Source organism: Plasmodium knowlesi, assembly GCF_000006355.2.
Source record: "Plasmodium knowlesi strain H genome assembly, chromosome: 14".
Taxonomy (NCBI): Eukaryota; Apicomplexa; class Aconoidasida; order Haemosporida; family Plasmodiidae; genus Plasmodium; species Plasmodium knowlesi.
Window position 1 is genome coordinate 294,160 of NC_011915.2, and position 25,650 is coordinate 319,809.

The window sequence follows — 25,650 nt, forward strand, 5'->3', positions numbered from 1 at the left end:
TGTGCTTCATTAATAAGCAGGAACGAACCATAACCCATGCATGTATGTACACGCGCATGGTGATGCAAATACGCATAAATAATAACAGTAAACTATAAAAGCAATAAAGTTAATTTTTAAAATATTTTCTTGGTAAAGGATGTATATACCATGACACAACTTTACTGATAGATACACACCAAAAAAAAAAAAAAGGTGTTTCTCGTAGAAGCTAGACATAGGTTGATAGATCGAATGGCCGCCTTTCCAAGTCATTAGACTTCATATTATATATTGCACGTTATACACATATATAATATTCGCACACATGCGCGTGCGTGTTTAATGAATGGCTCGCCTTTCCCATCGACCGCTCCTTGTTTATCTGCAAAAATATAGCGCACGCTGAATATAATTCTTACATAGATATTCTGCGTAATGTTTCCAACATTTCTGAGAATGTAATACACAGTACATCCCTCTTGATGCGATACCACTTTTTTGGATAGGTCATGCCTTCTTGTGCCTTCCATCTCTTTGCTTCTTCGCCAAATGTAAGTCTATCCTATGCACTCATGACAACTGGTTACCACTTACCACTCCGCTAAAAACTGAGGGAACTCATCTTGGAGCGCATGGGGATGTAGTACAGAAAATCGAAAATGTTGAATCCCTTTATAATCCTCTTCACGATCAAGTCATATTCCTTCTTTGAGGACTCGTAAATATTTCCGTGTCGCCCGTTCTTAAATATGTAAATATTTTTGAGGGGCAATAATCTGTTTTCCTTAACTTCTTGGGAGAGGATATTCAAGAGCGAAATGTTATCATTGAGGGAGTGCAAAATGTATATGTTCGCAGGGTTGATATTATTTTCATTAACTAGTTTGTTAAAGTCGAAATCGTACAGGTGTCCCTTCAGTTGGTTGTTCAGTAGCCACATAAAAAAGGAAATAAAATAACTCAACACAGTCTTCTTGTCATACAAATTATTCATATCAACATTAGCTTTCATTTTTTCTTCATTTATTTTTTTCTGGATATCGTGCAATTTAAAATGAATGTTAATTGTTCTGTGGAGATTCAATATGGGGGAGTCAAATATGTACTTGTCTATATAAATAACATCCTCCTGAGAATTTTTCTTATCACTGCTATAGGGAATAATATTGTTGATAAATTTCTGTTTAGACTTACTAACAATTTTGTTCTTATAATGTTTTGACAAAAGCAAAACAAGAAGGTTCGTCGATGATTGCGTGTACACATTTACATCATTTAATGCCATTTTATCTTTGAAGTAAATTAAAATGTTGTATATATCTTCTACTCCCTTTTCGTTGAAATTTTTCATATCTGGTATAAATATATTCGTATCATGATGTACATTTAATTTTTTTAAAATATTTAAAAAGAATAAACATGCTTGCCTATTGCTGTTATATCCATGTAGCAGTAAAAATAATTTGTTGCTTTTTTTGTTCGACTTAATTAGCCAACCTTTTATTTTTGCTCCAATCGGTATTTCCACTTCCTCATACTTCAAATTGTACAGGGCGGGAGAGGCGTTTTCAGACAAATTGTAATTGTTCAGCACATAGGGATCGTTAATTTGCGACACTAAACTTTCGCAATTAATGTTTATCAAATATAGAAGGAAAAAAATGAAATACTTTTTTATAAAGACATTTTTAATGTATAGAAATAGCTTGTTAATAACATCGTGGAATGTTTTGCTCAGTATATCCCTACTAGTATTTAAACATTTAAATACTTCTCTTTTCATTATCTGGGTGTTCGGGTCATACAAGGCATCTTGTATGTATTTATAACACTTGTTCTTCTTGCCATTTTTCTCAATATACGAAAAAAAATAGTTGTTTAATTTGTTTCCTTTTCTGTATAGCACTGAAAGTCTGCTTTTTAGCACCTTGTTAATATCAAATATGGCTGAATCATTTGTGTATATTTTAACACCGATGTTTTCCTCAAAAAAAAATATCACTAAACAAAAAAGTATGACCAATAATTTCATCTTCCAAAGAGAATTTTTGAACAAACAGGTAGGAAAAAATATAAAATAATAAAATAAAATAAAAGAGCTACAATTTCACACACATGTAGCCCAAAACAAATAAACAAAAAAAAAAAAAAAAAAAAAAAAAAAATTAATAGGTAGCGTTACGTTATACAGTCTTTCCTTTCACACATGCGAAGTTAAAAAAACTGGAGAAAGCATACTTGTCAAGAGAACTCATTTTACAAAAAGCATCTTGTATTATTTTTCTTGCAACAGAAGAGCGTGTAGATGGAAAAGAAAGACAATAAAGTTTTCGACTGCTATTATCATCATAAACAATAATAAAAAGGTGATGGTGTAGGTGCAGGGGGTAGGGTCAAAAAAATTGGGTTAACACGTTTCAAGCGATATGCACCTGCATTTGCACAGGTGTTCACATGAACATAGGTAGGTTAATACGTAAAACGAGTAAAAGGTGTAAAACGAGTAGAAGGCGCAAAAAGGCGGGCGCTCACACATGACGTACGGGGTGTACATAAAAATGCACGCAAACATATGCTATGTGCGAACGTACATTGGCACACGCTCAGGGCATAGGCACGTAGGCAAGCGCATGGCTTTATACACTCAAGTACGCCATAAGTGGCAAAAGGTTACACGCATACTTGTGACAAGTTATTCTGAATAAACAATGTTGGCTTTCTTCCGCGTGGGGAGGGAAAAAGCTTAATTACTTGCGTTCAGTTATATTAGAGAAAAATATAAAGAAAACACAATTTAATGAATGTATAAAGGAAAAATGAAAATATAGTGAATAAATAAACGCACAATATCGTAATATCCGCATTCATACGACTAAATTTATTTCACAGAATATTTTTCAATTAGAAAAAAAAAAAATGGAACACATGTTAAAAAAAAAAAAAAGAAGAGATTGATTGATTGATTGATTGTAAATTGTACTCATTCAACCATTTTTAGGGAACCATTCAATCTTCCTTAAAAAGGAATGTGCATACGCGTGAACCAGAACTTTTTAAATGTAACGACCTCTAGGGACGAAACTGGAAACACAAAGAATATGCAAATGTGCGAAGTGGGCAAACGTGTAAAAAGCCCGATAGATAAAGGGAATAATTGAATAACCAAGTCAAAGAAATACGTAAATAAAATGCCGAAACAAAGCGCTTAAAAAAAATTCCGAAACAAAATGTTTAAAAAAAATTACCAAATCAAACGCTTAAAAAATGCCGAAACAAAATGCCCTAAAAAATACGTAACGCTCAAAGTTAGCCTTTTTAATGGTGTGTTATACTTTTTAAACATACTTTCCTTTTTTAATTTTTTTTTTTTTTTTTTTTTACGAATTAACAAGGTCCCACACAAAAATCTGTTCCTTTTAAAAAAAGTGAAAAAGCGCGCAGCTAAGAATAAAACAAGACAACGTATATGCAAACGGTTAAACATGTGCACATAACCATTATTTCTCACCTGCGGCGAAATTCCTCCCGCACCACTGCTATAAGAAACTTCGCACGTTCGTAATTTCGCACTCCATAAAAATTGAATTTGCATATATGCAATGTACCAACTGATTGAGATTCGCAAAATGTGTGTAGCATATGCCTTTTCTTGTCGGCCAATTGGAGAATGAAGAAAGTTATTTACCTGTGCGCATTTGCGATAATGGCAACTGTTGCGGGTCCTCATTATAATTGTACACCTTTTTTGTTCTCCTCATATTTTACATTGCGCTGTTTTCTCAAGCCCTCCCCCCCCAAAAAAAGATGTGCATATGAGTTACATACACACAGTTAGCAAGCACCGCCCTCCAATGGGTAAATATTTTTAAAAACATCACATGTGATATAAACACGCGCTTAGGCAGAATTTTTAAGTTCTTCGTGAAACTACACACCTTGTTATAAAAAAAAAAAATTGTTTCACAGATAGGCGATACATCAAACATTTGCACAGCAACAAATGCAGTTGTTGCACATCCCTCATGTGGTAAAGTTAAGATGCCAAGTTTGCCTTGCACATACCATATTACAGCTTTGAAAGGCATAATGTTTGGCCCATGTTCTAGGAAGAGAACTTTTTTTTTCCTCATAAAATTAGTGAATAACAATGCTCTATATGGCTCTTAAAAAATGTACAATAGGGAGGTAATCAAATTTCATGATTAATTAAGATCTGTTATTTGTTATATGTACTCCCCTTTTCGGTTCACATTGCCGTTATTTTATTCCTCTTAATTTTTTTTTTTTTTTTTTTTTTTTTTTTTTTTTCCTTCTCACAATTTCAAGTGGTACGGTTAGTTCCTTTAAAGCAGTAAATCCTTTAACTGGGTTTTCCCCTGAATAACTTTCCTTATGAGGCACATAAGGCGCCATTTGTTTATGCCTGATCAGGCTGACGCAGTTCATGGTATTCCATGGTATCAGCATTTGTGTACACGTGTTCACCGCAACATCGGGAAAAGCCCACACCATTTCTCCCTATCAACCCTCTTACGATAGTGGGCTAAACCCACCACACGGAAAGAACAAATGAGACACAATGCATCATTTAAGTTGCCTGAAGCTTCCAATTCGGCATCATTTCAAAAGCGTAATATTCCACAACCATATTTCCAAAAGAAAAATTAGCGACACGTGTGAAAGTAAAATAATCACGCTCACCAAAAGTAAAGATTATGACCACTTGAAAATTTATAGGAGTAACATTTACAATGGCTTGTATGAGAATCAAATTTTACAAGGAGTCAAAGTTAGTATTGCATAGCGAACAAGCCAATAAAGAAAATGTTCACAGTTGTATTTATATAGTTCGTTCCATTTTACGTGGTCTAACAAATGGCGCTACAATGTTTGAGATATGTCCCATTTTTTCTACAATCGGGATGGCTCACTTCCCCTATGGAGAGACGCCCCTACATAGATAAAAATATAAACCTGGTGTGCAAATAGTGCCCTTGTTAGTATTATACCTACCCATTTGCACACATCCTCCCACGTACACATCATCATTTTTCCCGCATGACACAGGTACACAGAGTAGACTCTGAGGGGTACGGAGAAATAGCCATATACTCAGCAAGGCAGCACTTGCTGTTTTTCTTAAAATTCTTTTTATTAATTCCAGAGGAGCAAGTCAATTTAAAAGTTCTGGATATAAATAAAAAGAAAAAAAAAACAATATTCCAAGTGCTCTGCAAAACGAGAAAAAGCAAATATGAAATTGTACCTCGGTGTGAATACTTTTCCAAATGTGGTGGGTGTATATATCAACATATAGACTACAAATTTGAACGGAAATTAAAAAAGAATTTGTTGATTAGTTTGTGTGAAAAGTATAACATAAATGTTTTAGCTAGTGGAAAAGATTACCTACAAAATGATCACTACTTTTGTGAAGAGGGCGAACAAAATGAGGAAGACATGCTTGAGATTTCCCAAATAAAGAGGGAGTATATGTCTACTGATCTGGAAGAGGAAGACGACGATGTTGAAACGAATAACAGAAGTGGCAATTGCACCAGTCGGGACCTCACCCCTGATCAAGAGAGCTGTATACCGAGTCAAGATGACAGGGGCAAACATGCGAATTACGCAAGGTTGTACGACTTTTTATTTTCAAACGATTATCATTACAGAAATAAATCCTCCATCAACTTATCCGTGACAGACAATTTATCAATCGGCTTCTACAAAAGGCACAGCTACGAAATTTGCGATGTAGACAAATGTCACATTCACGACGAGCATATACAAAATGTGTATGAACAAGTTAAGAAAGAAATATTGGATAATTTTAAAAAAAATTATATTTACGTATTTAACAAAATAAACAACAGTGGTTACCTTAAAGGGGTAGACATCAAAGTGAGCAAAAACAACGCTGAACTGCAAATATTAATCAGCTTTATTGGCTTTTCGCTAAATGATAAGGCAAAAAAAGCCCTCACAAAAATTTCCCTTAACTTAGCTTCAAAAAATACATCCATTAAGGGCATCATATACAACGTCGAAACGAATAAATTAAAACAAAACAGAAATGAAGTGATTTTATACGGACAAAACTGCATTTATCATTCCTGTGGGGGGTATACTTATAAATTAGGAGCCAACACCTTTTTCCAGCCAAACCAATACCTAAACGAATGCATCGTTCAGATTATTCTTAAATTAGTGAAGAATTACAAAATAAATGCCAAACAAGCATGTGTCTATGACCTCTTCTGTGGGATTGGTTTTTATTCCCTCCCTCTTTCTGACCTATTCGGCCAAGTTATTAGTGTAGATTACTCAATAGATAATATAAAAAACTTAGAAGAAAACGTAAAAATGAATAACGTGAAAAATGTAAAATGCTTCAATTTAAATTTGTTTAACCTACAGAGTTTGAGGCAAATCAATCTTCACATCAGGAGATACATTGTCAATTTGGTCAAACAGAAAAATTATGATGTGTATTACCTCTTGAAGGAAAAGCTTCATTCCACTTATGTCTCAGCAAACAGTGAAGGGGCCCTTGTGGAGAACTTGCAGGTTATAGGAAGATGGGGCGAAGAACGGTGGTCGCTGTATTCGAGGATGTGTCCATTTTTCTGCTTGTGGACATAAGTGTACCTCTTATTTGTCCTATCTGTGTTCATAAAAAAAAAAAAAAAATTCCGCACAATTCTACCATGCCACATTTATTTTCCCTTGCATACTTAGGTTCACTCCCCTTATAGCACCTTACCAAGTTTCATTTATACACAATTAAACGAATGGCCCTCTAAAGAGATAAACGGGAATGTATGCAGTAGTTCGGCCAAAAATGGCCACACATATTATGATAACAATGTTTTGCAAAATGAACAACATGGAAATTTTCCGACTGAGGATTCGAACAAAGTAGATGAAGATTCCTACTTGTCTAGAGGTAAAAAAAAAAAAGAGAAAAAAAAAAAATAAATAAAAACAGGAAAAAGAATGGGTAAAGCGATTCATGATAGAGCGAATGGGGACGGTCTGCGGGACAGCAAATGAGATATATTTCACGCTTACAATTATTGCACCTCCTTTTTTTTAATCCTTTTACTTTCCCTTGCAGAATTTGTCATTCCAATCCCTGACTTGGTGATAATTAACCCTCCGCGAAAGGGGTGCGAAAAAGTAAGAAAAACAAAGAGGGTACAGAAGGATACAGCACCAAGCAGTGTAACGAGTTGACCCACCCTTTACTGCACGAACTGCGCAACACGAACATGTTTCGATTTTTCCGCACTTACATGACAGGTGTTCAGAAGATGGCTACGGGGGTTGTGCTGTCGATACATCATCTACATATCATGCAATGCGAACAGCCAATTTCGGGACATCAACCATTTGACCAACTTGGGGTAGGCAAATTATTCCTTTCGTAGTAGCACACAAGCCGCTTCACATATTGTTTTACTTCACCCCTTGTTTTACCCCTTTTTTTTTTTTTTTTTTCCTTATGCTTACGTTTCACCGCTCAGCTACGTGGTCAAGGAAATCATTCCGCTGGATACGTTTCCACGAACTCCGCATTTCGAGACAGTTGCTCTGTTGGAGTTCGATTTTAATCAAGTAAGGAAAAAAAAAAAAAAAAAAAAAAAAAGTACCTATTTTAACCGAGTTGTATGGTTGACACGCAATGATGTGTCATTCGATTAACATATGCATATGATTGTGCATACGCAATCGTGTCTGTGCATACTCATCATCACACGTATACACAACACATTCGCAAAATTTTTTTTTTTTTTTTTTCCAGAAGGTAGACAATGAACAAAAGCAGATAATGGAATTTGAACTGAACGAAATAAAAAGCAATAAAAAAAAAAAAAAGTAGAAAAAAAAAAAAAAAGTAAAAAAAAAAAAAAAAAGGTAAAATTTTTCAATTTTTTAAAACTGTACTTATATGCGTTTGCATGTGTATATGTAACATATATGCACAAGCGTATACGTATACATATGCAAGCATATACATTAATTGACGTTTGGGGGAAACAAATAATTGTTTAATTAATGCATAAAAATAAACATATTTGTCTATGATTTATAAAAGAAAAAAAAAAAAAAAAAATAACATATGGGGAATTTGTACAGGAACTTATTCATGAAGCTTTTGTGTGGCATACATACGACGTTTTTTCTTACATTTCCTCACCTCTGGTTTTGAATTTTTTTTTTTTTTTTTTGCATGTAAACATTCCCGACTTGGCAACAAGGTGTAACTGCAACGCCCTGTTGAAATTACTCCCTAACAATTTTGTCACCATTTGTCGCCATACATTATAAGTTGGTGTAAAATTCCGTTTATCTTTCCAGCTAGCTCCACTTAACAATCCTTCCCCGTGGAGGACATGCACCTTCTAAATCTTTTCGTACTCCATTTTACTCTCCAACTTCTTAGCTTCACTAATCTTTCGAGCGGCCTTGTAAAAATCCTCCTCAATGACGTAATCGCGCATAGATCGGATGGCAAACATGCCTGCTTCTGTACAGACATTTCTGAGGTCAGCTCCATTGAACCCGTCACACAATCTGCAAACCGATTCGTAGTCTATATCCCCCAATTTTGTCATTTTATTGGCGTGAATTTTTAAAATTTCAATTCTGGCAGTTTCGTTTGGTAACGGAATTTCAATTTTTCTATCTAATCTACCAGGTCTAATTAACGCTGGGTCCAGAACATCTGGTCTGTTGGTAGCCATAATAATTTTGACATTTCCTAATTCCTCAAAACCGTCTAAATGATTTAACAATTCCATAAGCGTTCTTTGTATTTCTCTGTCTGCTGAGGTACCCTGAGAAAATCTTCTACCTCCTATGGCATCAATTTCGTCCATAAAAATGATACACGGTTGGTGTTCTTTTGCATAGGTGAACATTTCTCTAATAATTCTTGCACTTTCACCGATATACTTATCTACAATAGCTGACACCACTATTCTCATAAAATTACAATTAATGTTTGATGCCATAGCCCTGGCTAATAGAGTTTTACCCGTACCTGGGGGGCCATACAGTAGAACCCCCTTGGGTGTTTTAATTCCTACCCTCTTAAATAAAAAGGGATTAAGTATTGGTAACTCCACCACTTCCCTCATTTGTCTTATTTGCTCACTTAATCCTCCTATTTGATTGTAGTTCACTTTATTTTTGCTATTTTCGCTTTTGTCTATATCACTAATCATGTTAAATACTAAAGGGTCTACTTCACATGGTAATTTTTTCATAACTGTCAGTGTAGTCATGTCTAACGACACCCTTGTGCCTATGGTTAATTTCGCTTTATCTATTTTGGACTTGCATCCTACCACATATCTAGGCCCACTTGATGCCTTTACAATAAATTTTTCATCGTCTAACTGCTTCAGCACTTGGCCTATTATTTGGCCTACACTTTGCAGTGCCTTCAAGTTATCTTCAGTCTTTTCGTATATTTTATTTTGCTCTTTTATATCTAATCTGAGATTCTTCACTTGGCTTTCAATTTCCCTGTGTTCTATAACTTTCTTCACGTACAGTTTGATACTTTCTTTGTTATCCATTCTGACTGCGGGGAAAGGGAGCAGGAGCAGCGGGACTGTGTGTAAAACGTACAGTAACCTCGTTTCGCCGGTTGTGAGACGACCAGTGAGCAAACACCTTTGAGAATGCCCGAACACATGCAACTTTCGCACAACACACGCTGGCACAAATTGGTCCGAACAAATGGTTATTCAAGACATACAAACTGGTGCGAAACGTGGGGCTCATACATGTAAGTAGTCTTTCCTCTCTAACCTCATAACTTCATTGATTTTTTCTCCTCCTTAACGTTTGTGTGCCTCCTTATTGTATAAAGGCGAAAAAATGGTGTGTGCGTGTGGGTAGGGAACTCCTCCGGAGGGGGGTTCTTTTGTTGTGTGTTGGTAACGTTTATGCTATTACAAATGTGCTTCCGTTATGGACCCCCCGTTTTTTTCTCCCTATGAATTTTCTTCCCCTTTTCTTCTTTGCCCTTCTTTTCCTTTTTGCCTCCTTCCCTTTTATTTTCCTTGTTAATTCTTCTTATTTTTTGGTTCTTTTTTTTAACACTTTTTTTTTTCTTTTTTCTTTCTTTTTTTTTTTTTTTTTTGATATGCTTTACTGTTTCTCAAATTCGTCGATGGATGAGAGAAAGAAAAATAATAATAAAAAAAATAAAATGTTCATCGATTAAATGATTACAAACAATTGCATACGCACATATATGCATACGTATACGTACGTGTACACCAATTTACATACATCCGTATGTGTTAACATTTCATGCTATATTTCTGTGGCCACACGCAAAAGGTCACAAATGTTAACTTATTTAAAAGAATAATACAAAATAAAATGCTTCAAAGATTTTGAAGTACAATTTCGCATGGACATAAATTTCATTTAAAAAGGAATGTTGCTATTTTTTTTTTTTTTTTTTTTTTTTTTTTTTTTTTCTTCATGTAAATGCTAATTGAACGTTTCACATACTAGCGTTTTTTCTTTGCTTTATTTTTCTTTGATTTATTTTACTTTGTTTTATTTTACTTTGTTTTATTTTAATTTGTTTTATTTTACTTTGTTTTATTTTGTTTTGTTTTATTTTGTTTTGTTTTACTTTGTTATTTTTTTTTAAATTCGCTATGCGCACATACTCAATTGTTCATACTAGCATACATATATGCTTATATGTACATTTTGCGCATGAAGGAATTTACGCCCCAACACTTGCTTAACACTTACGGTACTTAATAGGGTGGGACATTTTTAATAATACAATACTTAATTATTTTTCTTCAAAGTGCCGTGTGTGCGAGGTGTTTATTTCACACTTTGGGGCTTCTCCATTTTTTTTCTCCTTCAATTATTACTATGACAATGTAGTGTACATGCTCCCGTCCCACGATTTTTTCTATTTTACCTAAAATGCCATTTTGTCTATACGCAGATGTCATTGAGAAAAGAAAGAGTGCGTGAACTGAGAAGAATGCCCACTTATCTACACAGAAGGGCTAAACGCCGAATGGGAAATAGCAAATGTGTAATGGGGTCAGCATGTTACACTCACTAGTAAAAGCCAATTAACTATCCAGCGGCCTAACTGACAAAATGGAAGTTATTTTACCCGCCATATTTTTTCCCGCGCAGATTGGTTGCAAATCGTACCCCACAACTGCATATAGTTTGACAAAGGAAAAAATATATACACGTAGACATTGGACGGGATAATTTTTTTTTTTGAAAATTTCAGGACCATAAAATGTGGTTCTTACGTGGTAAAAAAAAAAAAAAAAATTGTACCACTTTAGGGGGTACCCAACGGCTAAGCAATCCACTCGTATATAGGTGCATATTTTTTCCGCATGTTTCCCCCTAATTATACACTTACCCTTTCTTCCACGCATGTACGAATACGTAGTATGCGCCTTCAGCGCATGAACTGGAAACTTTCAGGGGAAACTCGACAAATGTGCACTTACGTATGACAATCTGAAATACGCATCCTATCAAAGTGCACACCCACAAAGGCATGTTCTTGAAATGGTACAACGCCGGTTTATCTCATTTTCAACGAGATCAGAATATTTTTTTAACCATTGGAGGTATAGGGAGTTCAGCACATTTCCAAATTTTTTATTTTTCCCCTTTCCCGCTTTTGTTTCATACTTGAAAGGTGTTTAACAAATAGCAGTAACGACATTTTATGAAGCACACTGGGGAACAATGTGATAGCTGGAGTTATACATTGTCTTTGTGTTAACTAGCAATAGGTATGCTTAGGGAGGGTTAAAATGGCCATTTGGTTTTTCCATTTTTTTTTTTTTTTTTTTTTTTTTTCCTGGATAACGCTTTATAAGTGGATGTTTTACAAGTGGCTAGTTCCAATTTTTTTTTTTTTTTTTTTTTTTTTTTTTCTGTGGATATTTTAAAAGCTTCCCACTAAATTGTACGAAATATAAATAATCCTCGTTCAAAAGGTTATTTGTGTGCACTCCACATAATCTTAGCAAATTTTTTTTTTTTGCATATTTGGGAAATTATGTATACTCATCACAGGACACGATAACACGTTTAGCACTTCGATCTCTGTCAATTAATGTCGGGAGTTCTCTACATTTCGGAAAGCAAAGCAAAGATGTTTGTATGAATAAGCAATTTACAATTCGGGAGAGAAACGCCTGTCCTCTTTCTTTTTACCCGAACAATTTGATGACATTCAGTTATTTTATTTTATTTTTTTGATTCTCCATTTTGTTTTGTTTTGTTTTTTTTTTTCATTCTTGACATTTTTTGTTATCAATTCTTTGTTCCTTAGCGTGCCTTTCGCGTAGCTATCCATCCTACAAGTAGTGCACAAATTGGTCACCATTCAATTGTAAGCCGACTATGTAGAAGAAAGGGGAAGACTGGCAAAATAAATGAAACACGCCCCGTTTCTGTACTCCACTAAAATAGATACACATGCGTATACGCAAATTTGTTGGTGCACTTATATGAATATACAAAGCGCCAAATCCATCCTTGTTATGTACCTCCAGGTTGAGCATATGCCCAAATGTGTAAGATTAAGCTGGAGCTACAGACATGCACATATGTGGAGAAACCTCTCCTGTGAGTTATCCCCTCTTTACCTCACCAAATGTGTTCCATGTTTAATCCAAAGAAATAGAAATAAGTAGACACATCCGAAATAGCAAAAACAGGAATCTTTGTTTTTTTTTTTTGTGGGGGGGAAGGATTCACCAAAATGTGTATGTGTTAGAACACATCATCTTCGCAACAGAATAATCCCCTTCTCCCGTCTGTTTACACATATCTCATATTAAGCATAGTTAATCTCCCCTCAAAATATGAAGTTAATGTGCCTTCGCTTTACCCCTTTTATTTTCCATATCGACAAAACAACGTCAGAAAAATGATAGGAAGGCTGCTTAGCACATTCGTCATTACGAGCATAGTCAGATGGATTAATTTGTCCTCTCAAAATGATCCAAAGGAATTACATAATCTATTGGATAGAAATTCGCTCAGGATAGACATCGAAAATAAGGAGGAGTGCTCCCTTAAATATGACAAGATGATGACGCATTTCAGGCATGTCTACTTAGTTCAATGTGGGGGGCATGCTAAAACAGTAAGACTAAATTTAGGAGGCGAGTCAAAGAAGGAGGATGCACATCAAAGCGGAGATACGATTAAAAAAGGAGGAACACAACAAATCGAGGAACCAAACGAGAAGTACAGTGCGGGGAAAAAAAGTAATGTCGCCTTCTTCAATGAGCGGGGGAAAAAAATAACCAAAGATAACATAATCCTCAAGCTTGAAAATAATAGAAAAATAATATACAAGGTTTGCCAAATGGAGAACCCTCCGCAATGCATCTTCATTTATGTCATCATTTCGTTCAAGTTTGATGTAATGCGCCTGAGGGAGTTGCTCCTTAGTAATTATACTATGGAGGAAAAGGAAGGAGCCAAATTAAACATGCTGCACCGAGAAAATGTAAAAGTAGGGAATATAAATGAATACCTCCTTCAGCATTTCCTCCTCGATAGCAGAAAAGTAATCCAGTTTTACGAAATTAGCGCTAACGTGACGAATGACGATCATCCATTGTATCTGTACGCTTCATCTCACACGTCCAACTTTGTCTACGTTGACAGAAATTTGCGCAATCTATTAAAAGAGGAAAACTACCAATACGAAACCTACTTCTATAAATTTCGATGTTCTGATAACTTCCAAATATTTGCGGCGACTAGCGACACCAGCAAGGAGAACTTCTTCGTGTACAGACTGGTCATTACGTGCAACGGAGGTAGCGAAGGTAGGGACGTGAACGAAATTAGCAACGGTGGCAGAAGAGACTTTAGTTCCCTCTTCGATGTAAGCTTTACGGATCCAACGTTTATTATTCCTCCATTTCGCATGGACGAATTCAAGTATGATGTGTTCACCCCTGATAACAATTTCTGGCTTCGCATTAGCTCACCAAATGTGTGTCACCCCCCCAGTAATATCACCCTAAATGACAAAAGGGTGATCACTGAGTACAACCTCATAACGTTAAATGAGCACATGGACGAACTGTTCTATGACGACTGTATAGAGCAGTGGAAACTCCTGCAGAAAAAAAGTTCTGTTCAGGAGGATAAAAACTGCTGGGACGTGAAAAAGAGACAAGATTATTTGATCTTTGGAAATGTGCACGACGGGGACGCATCCAATTGCTCAAGGAAGTGCAAAACTGATCTGTTTGCCGAAAGGATAGAGCTGGAAAATTCTTCCTGGCAAAATATCTTCTCATCAAAGAGGAAAATAAAATTTCGCAACCATGAAGAAATAAACAAAGTTATATTCCCAACGAAAAGGGTCTTCATACTCAAGTATACAAAGGAAGCGCAGAAGAAACAAAGCAGTGTCGGAGCTTACACGATGAACGATAAAACGAAGGTGATATACTTCTTTTTTTACATACACAAAATTCCAGCCAATATTATAGTCAACAGCTTCGCATTTATAGCCTTCTTGAAAAATGCAAATTGTGCCCCAAACAATATTTGTCACCTGGAAAATGATGGACAACCATCCTACATCCAAGTTGTATTCAAGAAAAGAAAAAATAAACGTTTGAGTTACTTCAGCACAAACCTGCTACTAACCCAGAATAATGAAAACTTTCGTCACTACATTGACAAAAGGGACAACCTCAAGTTATTCATAAACAATGAAAATATATGCGACAATATTAAGTACTCAATAAAAGAAATAGGCAGCACGGAGGAAAGAATAAACATAAAAATAGTCGATCAAAATAATAACATTCTTTACAACACCGATTTGATTATTATAAGGAAAAATGTATTTTATAAGTTTGCCTTACAATTACTTTCTTACTTTTCCTATGCTTATATTATTTCTTGTTTCTGTCTGCACACAGCAACAGTTTTAAAGTCCATTCAATTTGTACAAATATTGACACTTTTTAATATAAAGTATGACGCTCTTCCCCCATTGTATAATTATTTCCTGAAAAAATTGAATCCACTTTCTTTCATTTCTCACGTCTTCGATGTAAAGGTATACAGGAAAAGTCTTGTCAACCAGTTTGCATATGATGCGCAACTACTTACGTGGAACTCAGCTACAGATCCGCATACCACAAATGGAGATGACAACTTGGAGGATGGCCACATCATAAAGGAAAAACAGTTTGTACAGTCTGAGAGGAGGCATTACTATGGGGGGAAATTATCTCAAGAAAGAGATACTGGTAGAGGCTATTTCCACGGGAAAGCCAACAAGATGATGGAGAGCAACATCAAAGGTGACAATCTCCAAAAGGATAACCATTACGACATAGAAGAAGAAACCTTAATGAATGAGACACCCTTGGAGGACTATCCCCCCCACAGTGCAAGCAAAGCAGATGCAGTTGCAATAAAGAAAAAATATCATAAGAAGAAATCAATGACTAACCAGCGCAATCAAAAATGGGAAGATGAAATTATGTTTCTGCATACCTTAGTTAGCACCCTTTTGAATATCATCATCATTCTTCTTTTGTTGACATCCCTCTATTTTGTGTATTCCAAATATATACAAAGGAAAGTCATAGCAGAAATTATTCCTATGCCTTTCTTCTCTCGTGCCAATTTTGTCCCCCTCATATATGACCTATTTGTATTCCCTGTTATTTTTATCACAACTAATATAGTAGTTCATGACAGTGGCTATCACGCGAAGGTTTATTTTCTGCACATAGACATTTATGTGCTTAAGTTTGTTAGCATAGTGTTGCTCTTTTGTTATGTCTTGTCTTATGTACTGCTTTCCTTGCATGTTGTCCTATCTGTGAAAAGGAGCACCACATATAGTTGTTATTTGCAAAGGTTCATTCCGCTCTCTATCAGCAGAATTCGTGGTATTGTAACAAAGCCACTCCCTTTTCAATTTCTTTTTAATGACACCAATGGGATTTATCTACCATCACGCCTTACATTACTTAGGAGTGCAGCACAGGGAAAATCCTACCCCAGTTATGCTTTCACAAACCAGCACGTGAAGGGAACAGGGCAAATACACAAAGAAGAAATACACCCATTCTTCTTTTCTCTATGCCCCCGTCGGGTAAGCGAAGCCAAAAGACACGTCACGAATAATACACCCCTGAAGCGAATTATTCGCAGTTATGTAGACAAACAGAGGGGAAAAGATAGACGAATCGATTTGTCACATCACCAACCTTTGCTACAAGATATAGAGTTATCAGTTCCCGGTGGAAAGGATACCACAAAAAAAGGGTCGAGAAAACACATTTCTAGTAAGAGGCTTTTTCCCAAGAATGTTAAATCGCCAAATGGTATCATCACACCGAATGGCGATCAAAAAGGTGATACCCATGATGGTAATAACGATGGTGACCTTGGTCATAGCTGCCCCGAGAGGGACACCAGAAATAACCCCGTTAAGGGAAGAAACATAGCTAAAGTTTTTAAGAACGCATTTTGCATACTTGACCGACACATTAGCGAGCATCAATTGGATGGCACCCCATTTGACAGCGACAGTTCCTACCCAGCTAGCGAAAAATACCAGGCGCAGTTATCATCACTGAGAGAAAATGAACCACTTAGTATGGGTATTAATAAATACATATGTAAATCTCTTGGGGTGCAAAATCAAGAACATAAGGTGGACCATCAAATCGGAGCATCTACACAAATTAAGATTCATCATAAAAGAGAAGATAAAAAATGCAATCTGAGCACATTAGCAGAGAATTTACCAACGATCTGCTTAACCAAGTGCATAAAAATATTGCACCATTTTAGTGCACTCTTTAATCAAAGCAAATATAAAATATCGTATGCTGAGGCGGTGAAGAAAGACGCATGGAGGAACAAGCTTCTCCGAGTGACGATCACCCGGGCATCCCTAAACCATAGTATCCACAGCAGCAACGGAACCAATGAGAAGGATCCCAATTTACATTTCCTAACCCACGATGAAGATACACACATTGGCTACCTCTATGATAAAGTGTCCCTTTTTAAGAAAACCCTCTTCGTCAAAAAGGCTGTTAAACTTAAACATGTATACTTTCTACTCTTTCAGAAAAAAGAAATACAACTTTTTGTAAATAAGGACCAAATTTGTGATGACACTCTGGGGATTTATTCACTTCTTACAAATAATTGTTCCAACGAAAACGCTTCTCATTTCTTCTGTGTACGATTAATAACAGTCATCTGCATAACAACTGTGAATCTTTCAATTCGGAATGATGTCCTTTTCACCCTCTTTTCATTATCTCTTTTTTTCTTCGCCCTATTTGTATACAATTTTTCTTCAATTTTGAAGCCATGGGGTGGAGCGGAATCGTGGGAACAACTTGGGGAGTACCAAAAGGAGGAAACATGTAAAGACAAAAAGAAAGCCACACAACCTTTCACCCACGATGGAAAATTGTCTAGTGGGAAGTTTTACCTAGGATTCGACAACGTTTATGATAAGAATGATCAGGACGATCGGAACGATTCCGATAATGCTAAGCGTGATCTGTCACATTTCAAATTCACGCAACAGGACAGGTACAATGAATGGATGAAGAAAGATATGTTAACTGACGAAACGAGCTACTCTGAATTAGTGCTGAGTGTGATTCTTTTTTTTCTTCTCCTTTCCAATATGTTCACAAAAAAAGGGGAGAATTCACAATTGTTCAGCCTTCTCTTGTCCCTGTTAACCACTTCTCTTTGCGTAAATATCTGGAAAGTGAAAAATGCCTTCCACAAAATAATAATACATGCTAATTATTATGTAGCGACGAAATGGCACTCTGCTTACTTTAAAACATATGCAATGTACTTCCTCCATGTTGTAGAACAATTGTGTGATAACTTCATACAATGGATAGTTACCATTCATTGTAACAATAAAGATTGTGATATACCAACCGGAGGGGACACAACAAGGAAGACAGGTTACGCAAATCTTTTTTCATACTTTCGGAATAAAATTTTTCCTAATTATAATGGAGTGACTTTTAAAAATCTGAAAGTAGACAAATTAAAAATTCATCATCAAGAAAAAGACATTGATTACAAATATGAAGCGTTAACGTTAGACGATAATTGCAAAAACGTTTTTAAATCTGAGTTGCGAAAAAATTTCTACGTCATCGGAAAAATGAATTTCACTAAATTGCAGGAGGGACTATCCAATGTGCCCGTCTATATACATAATGACTCGAAGAAAAATCGAAAATATTACATATGCTCCATCGATGTCGTGGATGATGAAAATCATAATTCCAGAAAATCCCTATCCTTGTACATAAAAGGGAAAGATAAAAAGGGGAAAAAAATCTTCCTACACAGTAGCAGAAGGGGCGACCTTCTCTGGACTAGCACAGTTACGCGGCAGAGGAAGCCCTCCTTGGATTACATTCCAACATATGGCAAATTGCCAAGCGAGGGAAGACCTATCAAAGGGGGTAAAACAGATACTCCCACTAATAAGGCAACTGACTCACACGTCCCTAACACAGCTAGCAGCGCTAAAGCACCATTTGGGCAACAAACTGGCGAACGCATTAAAGTCGACAAGTACTCCTACACACTACTAGGCAAAGATGGACTGACCATCAGAAGCCTCTTTATTAAGCCAAACAAGACGTACAGAATACAACCCGTGTTTAAGGAAAAGCATCTAAAATGTGAGCACTCAAAACATGGGAACAAATCAAAGTCTCCAAATTTGAGCCTGGATAATTCTGCACGGATCGCGAATTCCTACCTACAGGATCTGTCTGATATGGAAACATTTCCTAAATTGCACAAAAATTGGAATTCCCATATTGGTTGCGGGAAGTGGGAGGAATTATCCAACGAAGGGTTTCGCTATTCTTCTAGTAATTCCCAATCAAGTGGTGAAGATACCCACAGGAATGGGAACAGGACAGCAAAACTTAGCATAGCTCCACACATATGCTCACGAAAGAAGGGAAGAAAATTTAAGGGGGACAAAGGCTTCCGACAATTTCACGTAGTATGCGAGGACATAGGAACGTTAATCATTACGCATGACATCAATTACGTAGACACATTGGGGGATATAAAAGTGGAGAATGAATATGGAGAAACGTTTTGTTTAAATTCGATTCAGAATTGCATTACTTTCATAAAAAAAAAAAAAATTGTTATTCTGAGTCATCCCTGCTTTTATAAAAATGAAACATATTACGTTTATCTGAGAGGAGGTGGTCAAAAGTTCCTTTCCGATTATTTAACCGAAGGTATTTACGTACAAAGTTCTCCCAATGGAGAAATTATTTTAACCTCGTTTAGTCAAAATAAAAAAATGTATTCTCTCCAAACAAGAAATGACCAAAGAAACACAGATATAACGGATAGTGAAGGGCAAAATTTCTCCTACAAAAGTAGAACACTCCTGGACGATCAAATCCATATGTACAAAATAACTGACCATAAAAAAAAAAAAAAATTTTTTTTTGTTAAGGTTCATAAACAGAGTAACATTTTCTATGCGCAGAGTTATCTAAGAAGGAAATGTAAAAATTCACTCGTCTTTGCATTCATGAAACAATTTTTCTGTAGCAAATATGATAACCTCCAGGAAGAACAACCGATAGATGATTTCCTGGAAGAAATAAATCAGACAGATTTTGTCCCCATTCAGGTGTTATACAAGCTTAAGGAAAGCACAGATGTTGCTGCCGCCAAGAAGTTGCAGAATTACTTTATCGAGTGTTTAAATGAGTCTCCAATTTTGTGCAAGGGGGATGACAAATATGGAGAAGTGACTGATGTGGCTTACGAACTTTTGACCACATCAGAAGTGGGAGCCACGAGGGGGAAGAAAAAAACATATGGGGGATCATCAATTGTGAGGTGCTTCGAGAAAAATAAAAACTGGTTTTTCCCTTGGAGAAAATTCCACCTTCTGAGCGGCAGAGAGGATAGTACCACGAGAGGAATCGTAAGAAGTATCTCGAGCCATCTCACAAATGGAATATTCAAAAAGGAGCAACCCAAAAAACACGGAGGAACAATTCATACACAGGATGGACGTGCACACCAAAATAGAAACCACAGCCGGAGGGAAGGCCTCCTACACTTGTGCAAAAGACACCTCATCCGAAGAAAAAAAACGAAAGGCGAAATTCTTTACAGATATGCAGCAAACTATAAAGATCTCATAAAGACATATAATACACACATTAAAATTTACGAAAGTAAGTACAACTATGTTAAGCATAATAAAGGCAACATAAAAGTGCTAGCGGATATTTTACTGGAATTACTAAGCTTTCCTTACATACTAGATGTGTTTCAAAGGTACAACATTCTGGACAAAAGAGAAGGGGAGAACTTTCACCATTACGGAAACAACATCAGCTTCAATATTTACAGCGTATATGAGAAGTGCTCATTAAATAAGAAACAAACATTTTGTAAAATTGTCAACTATTTGGAGGAACTCGCAACCCATAAAATAATGTACATCATTACCTTCTACAAGGAGAAACTGAACTATCTCCATCTGTTGGACAAAATGAACATGGATGTAAGCGTTTGCAATGTTCAGCGAAACATCGATCGAATGTTTTACCACAGGTTTAGATTTTCCAAGAGGGGGATGGGAAGGACACGCGATGGATGGGACCATCCCACGAGCAGGAGCATCGCAATCAGCACCCACGACAGTAGTAGCGACCGAAACGGTAGCAGATGCCTTGCGACAAACGGTAATCCGACGCAGGGAAATGGTAACACGCTCAAAGGTGCACCAAATGAAAGGATTCACGAAAAGACACTCCACGAAGTCATACTAGAAAGGTACATTAAAAGGAGAAAATCCTTTGGTAGAAAATTTTACGAAATAAAAAAAAGCATACGCGAAATTGCAGAAAAATATAGGCAAGAGGAACAAGGGACAAAGAAAATTCTTTTTCATTTCCCATTTTTTATTCACAAAAAAAAAATAATAAAAATGAAAAAAAATGTAGAACAACAAATATACGAGTGGAATGCTTGTCTCACGAATTTTTTTTCCAATTTTTTAAATCACTCTTTAACGAAGACTCACATATGCCATTATAATTTGCGCATATTAAACAAACACATATTGAATAGTATAAAGCATTCCATGTTTGCTAAGCGTAAAAATGCAAAGCTTCATTTTTCCAATGTTAATTTTGTGCATGTTGTTATTCCCCTTTCATTTCTTAACCCACAAAAGGCCCTTTTACTTTCCCCCACATTTTTCTACATGAAGTATTCACTATCTAAACCAATTTTTGTTCTCTGCAATCAAGATGATATTGGCAGCTTCTTAGGGGAGGAAGGTGGAAGGGTTCACAAGGAGCGGGGGGACTCGCCCAAGTGGGAAGAATCATCATACGGGGGAACTAGCCTATTGGGGGAAGACGAATTAAGTGGGATGGAAAGGGAAGAAGGCGATCGAAAAAAGACACGCCGCGAAAAAAGCAAACGGTGCAATGCTCCGCGCAGAAAAAAAAATGCACTCCCCAAGGAAACAAAAATAGACTTAGAAAAAAAAAAACAAAAAGAACACATATTACTTCCATGCTATTTAGAAATTGTGAATGACCATCTGCTTATATACCTTTTTGATAACTATGATAATAAGCTATGCTGGAAAATCGAACGGGGGAATTACTCCCTTGAAACACGGGAAATGATAGATAGGAATGGAGAAAAGGAAGCAAAATATGCAACGGACGAGAGGAAGAAAAAGGGAAGATGTACAACAAGTAACAATGGAGAAACGGTTACGCAAACATTACATCCATCTGAAGAGGGACACTCAAACTACGGCACGCCAGATAAAGTAAAAAGCGAACTTGTATACGCAGTTATTAGTACAGACGAAAATGAAGACACTGCAATTTCATCACTTATCAAGAAGAAAGAAAAAACTATACCAAAGTACAAACGATTAGAAGAAAAAAATGAGAGCAGTCAGAAGGGGGGGAACTACCTAGCAGAAGAAAAAAACTGCTTTGTAAAATGTGTTCGTATGTTCTCAAACTTCTTCAGAAACTTACAGGACAGTTGGGGGAGAAACCTTTGCCTCTTATGCGCATGTTACGAGGGGCAGGAGAACAAACTTCACAATGGTAATTCGGATTACATCAAACTGATAGTAAAAATTAACCCGGCTGTCATCCCAAAGCTAAGCAAGGCCATAACTATAAATGACCATGCATGGGAGAAGTTAACAGAAGAAAATAAGCTTTTAATTCAAGAAAGGATTGAAGAGGTTTGTCTGGATATCAAGCGAGTACTTCCGCGGGGAGGAGGAGATCCACCAGAAATGGATCCCAATTTCGTCTCATCAGACGAAATGCTCACCCGTACCAAAAAAGATCATCGCCTTTACTCAAAGTATCCAAATGAAAACGTGAAAATGGAGGAATTTGCGTTGCCGGACGGAGTTCCCCCCCCAGATGGGAAGCTGAGCGGAGAACCCCCCTTGAGCAGCACACACGTAATCGAAAAAGAATTTGCGAACGAGGAATGGCACGAACTACAACTATATACATTCAGTTTCTACAAAAATAAATTATCGGAGCTGATAACAAATTATACAAAGTCTCTCGGAATGGAGACAAGCAATTCGAGTGAGAACCGGGCAAATGCACACCACGACGTAGGTTTAGACATAATCGAAAAGAGAGACTCAATAAATGAGGCGTGGAGGTATGACCATGTAGGTGAAGAAACGGAAAAGGAATATGACGGAAGGAAAGAAGAGGAAAGGAATATTTCTTACCTCCTAAAAGGCATAGAAAGAATGAGGAGCACAACATTTATAAAAAAAAAATTTATGGAAGATTCAGAAAAAAGTACGCACAAAGAATTAATATTTTACGATAAAAATCAACAGCTATTTTGTAAATACGTAGGAGATATGAAAAATAAATTTTACAATGGACATGGCAAATTATATGACAAATTTAACAGCTTAATTTATGATGGACAATGGCTGAATGGACAAAAACACGGAAAGGGGAAATTACTATTTAAGTATTTTAACATTTGGTATTTATATGAAGGACAATTCTCAAATGACGAAATTGTAGACAAGGGAATAATCTCCCTCATCGATAAGGAATATGTGAAAAGGATACAGTCCGATAAAATAAATAAACTGTGTCCCTTGCTCATTAAGGTGAATTTCGGAAAATATAAATGGCATAAAACTGTTAAAGGGGCCATGGAAGAAAGCGCACAATTTGAAAAGGAACTAATAAAACAGATAGAAAAAACTGTTATGCAAAATTACACCTCTAATAATAATGTAGATTTCTGGCCCAAAGAAATTACAGATATTTACTTCCCATATTTGAGGAAATGGAACATCTACTCCTTCTACTGCTCCTGCAACATAGAAAATATCAAAGACAAGAAGGAAATTTTCGAGTCCAATGAAAACAATTTTAAGAATTTAATTGGATATCCTTCCTTCGAGCTTCGCAATGGGAAGAACGATCTCTATTTGGACCAACGACCAGGGGATGACGATGGACAGGCAGACAGCGAGGGGACCCCAGGGGAGAATTATCCCAAGCAAACCTGTAGGGAGGCTGAAGGAAAATGCGATTCCCCCAATCAGTCACTTCCAAACAATTCCTCGCAGGAATACATTGTGCACAAGCGAGACAAGACGAACGTACTGCACCAGGAATTTTTCGAGTACATGAAAAAAAAAAACGAGCCAAAGCTGTATTATCCCCTACTCAGTAAAACGCTTGGGTTGGCCAAAATTATTTACGCAGACAAGAGTGAATACATCGGACCGGTCAATAGCAAGGGACAGCCCAATACCAACGAGCAATTCCCTCAGGCCATTTTTAACAACGAATATTTTTTCTACGAAGGGGAAATGAAAAATTTCCTGCCGCACGGATATGGTATATTCAAAAATAAAAAGGATGGGAAAAATACCTACTTGGGATTTTGGAAAAATGGGCACAGAGAAGGAAATGGGAATCTCCATTTGGGAAATAAAAAATATATAGTTCAGGGAAACTTTATAAAAGATAAGCTCCATAGTAACGTTAATATATTCATAAAGGATGGAAAGATATGCAAAATATACATATCAAGTGTAAGTACAAATAATCAAAAAATAAAAGTATTTTTCCGAAATGGCTATATTTTTTATGGCCATTTTTCAGAGAATTATCAGCGAAATGGGATAGGCATCCTCATAGACAACAACAACAAAATTTTATATCATGGATATTACAAAAATGACATGATTGATAAATTCTGCTACATTCTACGACATAAAGATAACACTATATATTGTGGGAACCTCTATCAAGGGGTGAAAAAAGGTTTTGGGAAATTATATTATGAAGAAAAACTACACTTCGATGACGAAAATGAATTCAATTTAAGTTTATCTAATGCAAAAATTTTAGCAAGAAAATTGGAATCATATGATGGAATTGATATCAATTCAGAAATCCCCTTAAATTTCTCTCTCGATTCTAACCATGTCATTTATGTTGGCTATTGGGATGAAAATCATTTCTCTCATTTCGGCTCATGTAATTTGAGGAATGGCATTTATAAAGGGGAAATAAAGGATTCCAAAAAGGATGGCTTTGGAATTTACATATACAAAAATAAAAAATCTTATAAAAATAAGAATAGATATGTTTTGTCTTATTTTAAGAAAGACAAAATTAGCAGCATGGGAAAATACTACAATGAATATGACAAACTGAAGGTACACTCTTTTCACAAAGAACAAATTAAACGCAAAAAATCAGCTTACGACAAATGCTTCACTAAGGGAAAAATTAAATATGACATCTTAAAAACTGACAAACTGTACATAAATCAGGAGATAGACTATTATATTACCGTTCCCCTTTCCGACACGTTGTCAGTTATTATGGACGAAGTTTTGGATAAATCCACGAGTTTTGTCCATTACTTGTATCGCCCCTTTCGATTCGATTTGAATTATTTCCTGAAGAAATGACACCCAGGGAGGATGATAACACAACATAATATCTTCATATCCACTATATACAGCCGACATACATCTTCTCCTATTTATTTTATTATTTATTTTATTTTTTTTTTTTTTGCTTTAATTTGTTCCCTCAATGTTATAAGAATATCTTTGTTATAACCAGCCTCATCGCGGAGAGCAGTTTGTTCTGCATTAGCTTAGTCCTGATCCGCACATTGGCAACTGCAAAAAAAAAAAATGCTAAAAAGGCAAATATTCACATATATATATATATTTTTTTTTAATGCACATCAAAACTGCTACATAAGCACGTGTCTTTTTTTTTTTTTTTTTTTTTTTTTGGTCATTGTCATACTTCATTTGAACATTAACATATCACATAAAGAAGGAAACGTCTTTTGGCTTTTCTTAAGAATATACGTTCATGGGCGGGTGAGTATCTATTCAGGTACATAGCTCGTTAAGCACCCATTTCGTTCATTTTTTTTCAACTTTAAAATGACCCGTTTGAAAAAAATTGCAACAATGGTCACCAAGGTAGAAAAAATTCAAAATGGGTTGAACCAAATGTGGGT

At 36.1% G+C, this 25,650-nt stretch overlaps 4 protein-coding genes across 4 annotated transcripts; 2 read left to right on the forward strand and 2 right to left on the reverse strand.

Annotated features, from left to right (window-relative positions):
- Positions 1 to 583: 583 nt before the first annotated feature.
- PKNH_1406400 (uncharacterized protein) lies at positions 584 to 2,014 on the reverse strand (the record flags this gene model as incomplete). Its single annotated transcript, XM_002261918.1, has 1 exon — positions 584 to 2,014. The coding sequence occupies one exon, from the start codon at positions 2,012 to 2,014 to the stop codon at positions 584 to 586; it is 1,431 nt and encodes a 476-aa protein (XP_002261954.1).
- A 2,547-nt stretch (positions 2,015 to 4,561) lies between these two features.
- Positions 4,562 to 7,867, forward strand: PKNH_1406500 (SAM dependent methyltransferase, putative; the record flags this gene model as incomplete). Its single annotated transcript, XM_002261919.1, has 7 exons — positions 4,562 to 4,771; positions 5,050 to 6,552; positions 6,724 to 6,931; positions 7,103 to 7,164; positions 7,288 to 7,391; positions 7,512 to 7,602; positions 7,790 to 7,867. 7 exons carry the CDS (start codon positions 4,562 to 4,564, stop codon positions 7,865 to 7,867), a joined length of 2,256 nt encoding a protein of 751 aa, XP_002261955.1.
- Positions 7,868 to 8,390: 523 nt separating this feature from the next.
- Positions 8,391 to 9,572, reverse strand: PKNH_1406600 (26S protease regulatory subunit 10B, putative; the record flags this gene model as incomplete). The annotated part of the gene is made up of 1 exon (XM_002261920.1): positions 8,391 to 9,572. One exon carries the CDS (start codon positions 9,570 to 9,572, stop codon positions 8,391 to 8,393), a length of 1,182 nt encoding a protein of 393 aa, XP_002261956.1.
- A 3,374-nt stretch (positions 9,573 to 12,946) lies between these two features.
- On the forward strand, positions 12,947 to 25,081 carry PKNH_1406700 (MORN repeat protein, putative; the record flags this gene model as incomplete). Its single annotated transcript, XM_002261921.1, has 1 exon — positions 12,947 to 25,081. The coding sequence occupies one exon, from the start codon at positions 12,947 to 12,949 to the stop codon at positions 25,079 to 25,081; it is 12,135 nt and encodes a 4,044-aa protein (XP_002261957.1).
- Positions 25,082 to 25,650: the final 569 nt, after the last annotated feature.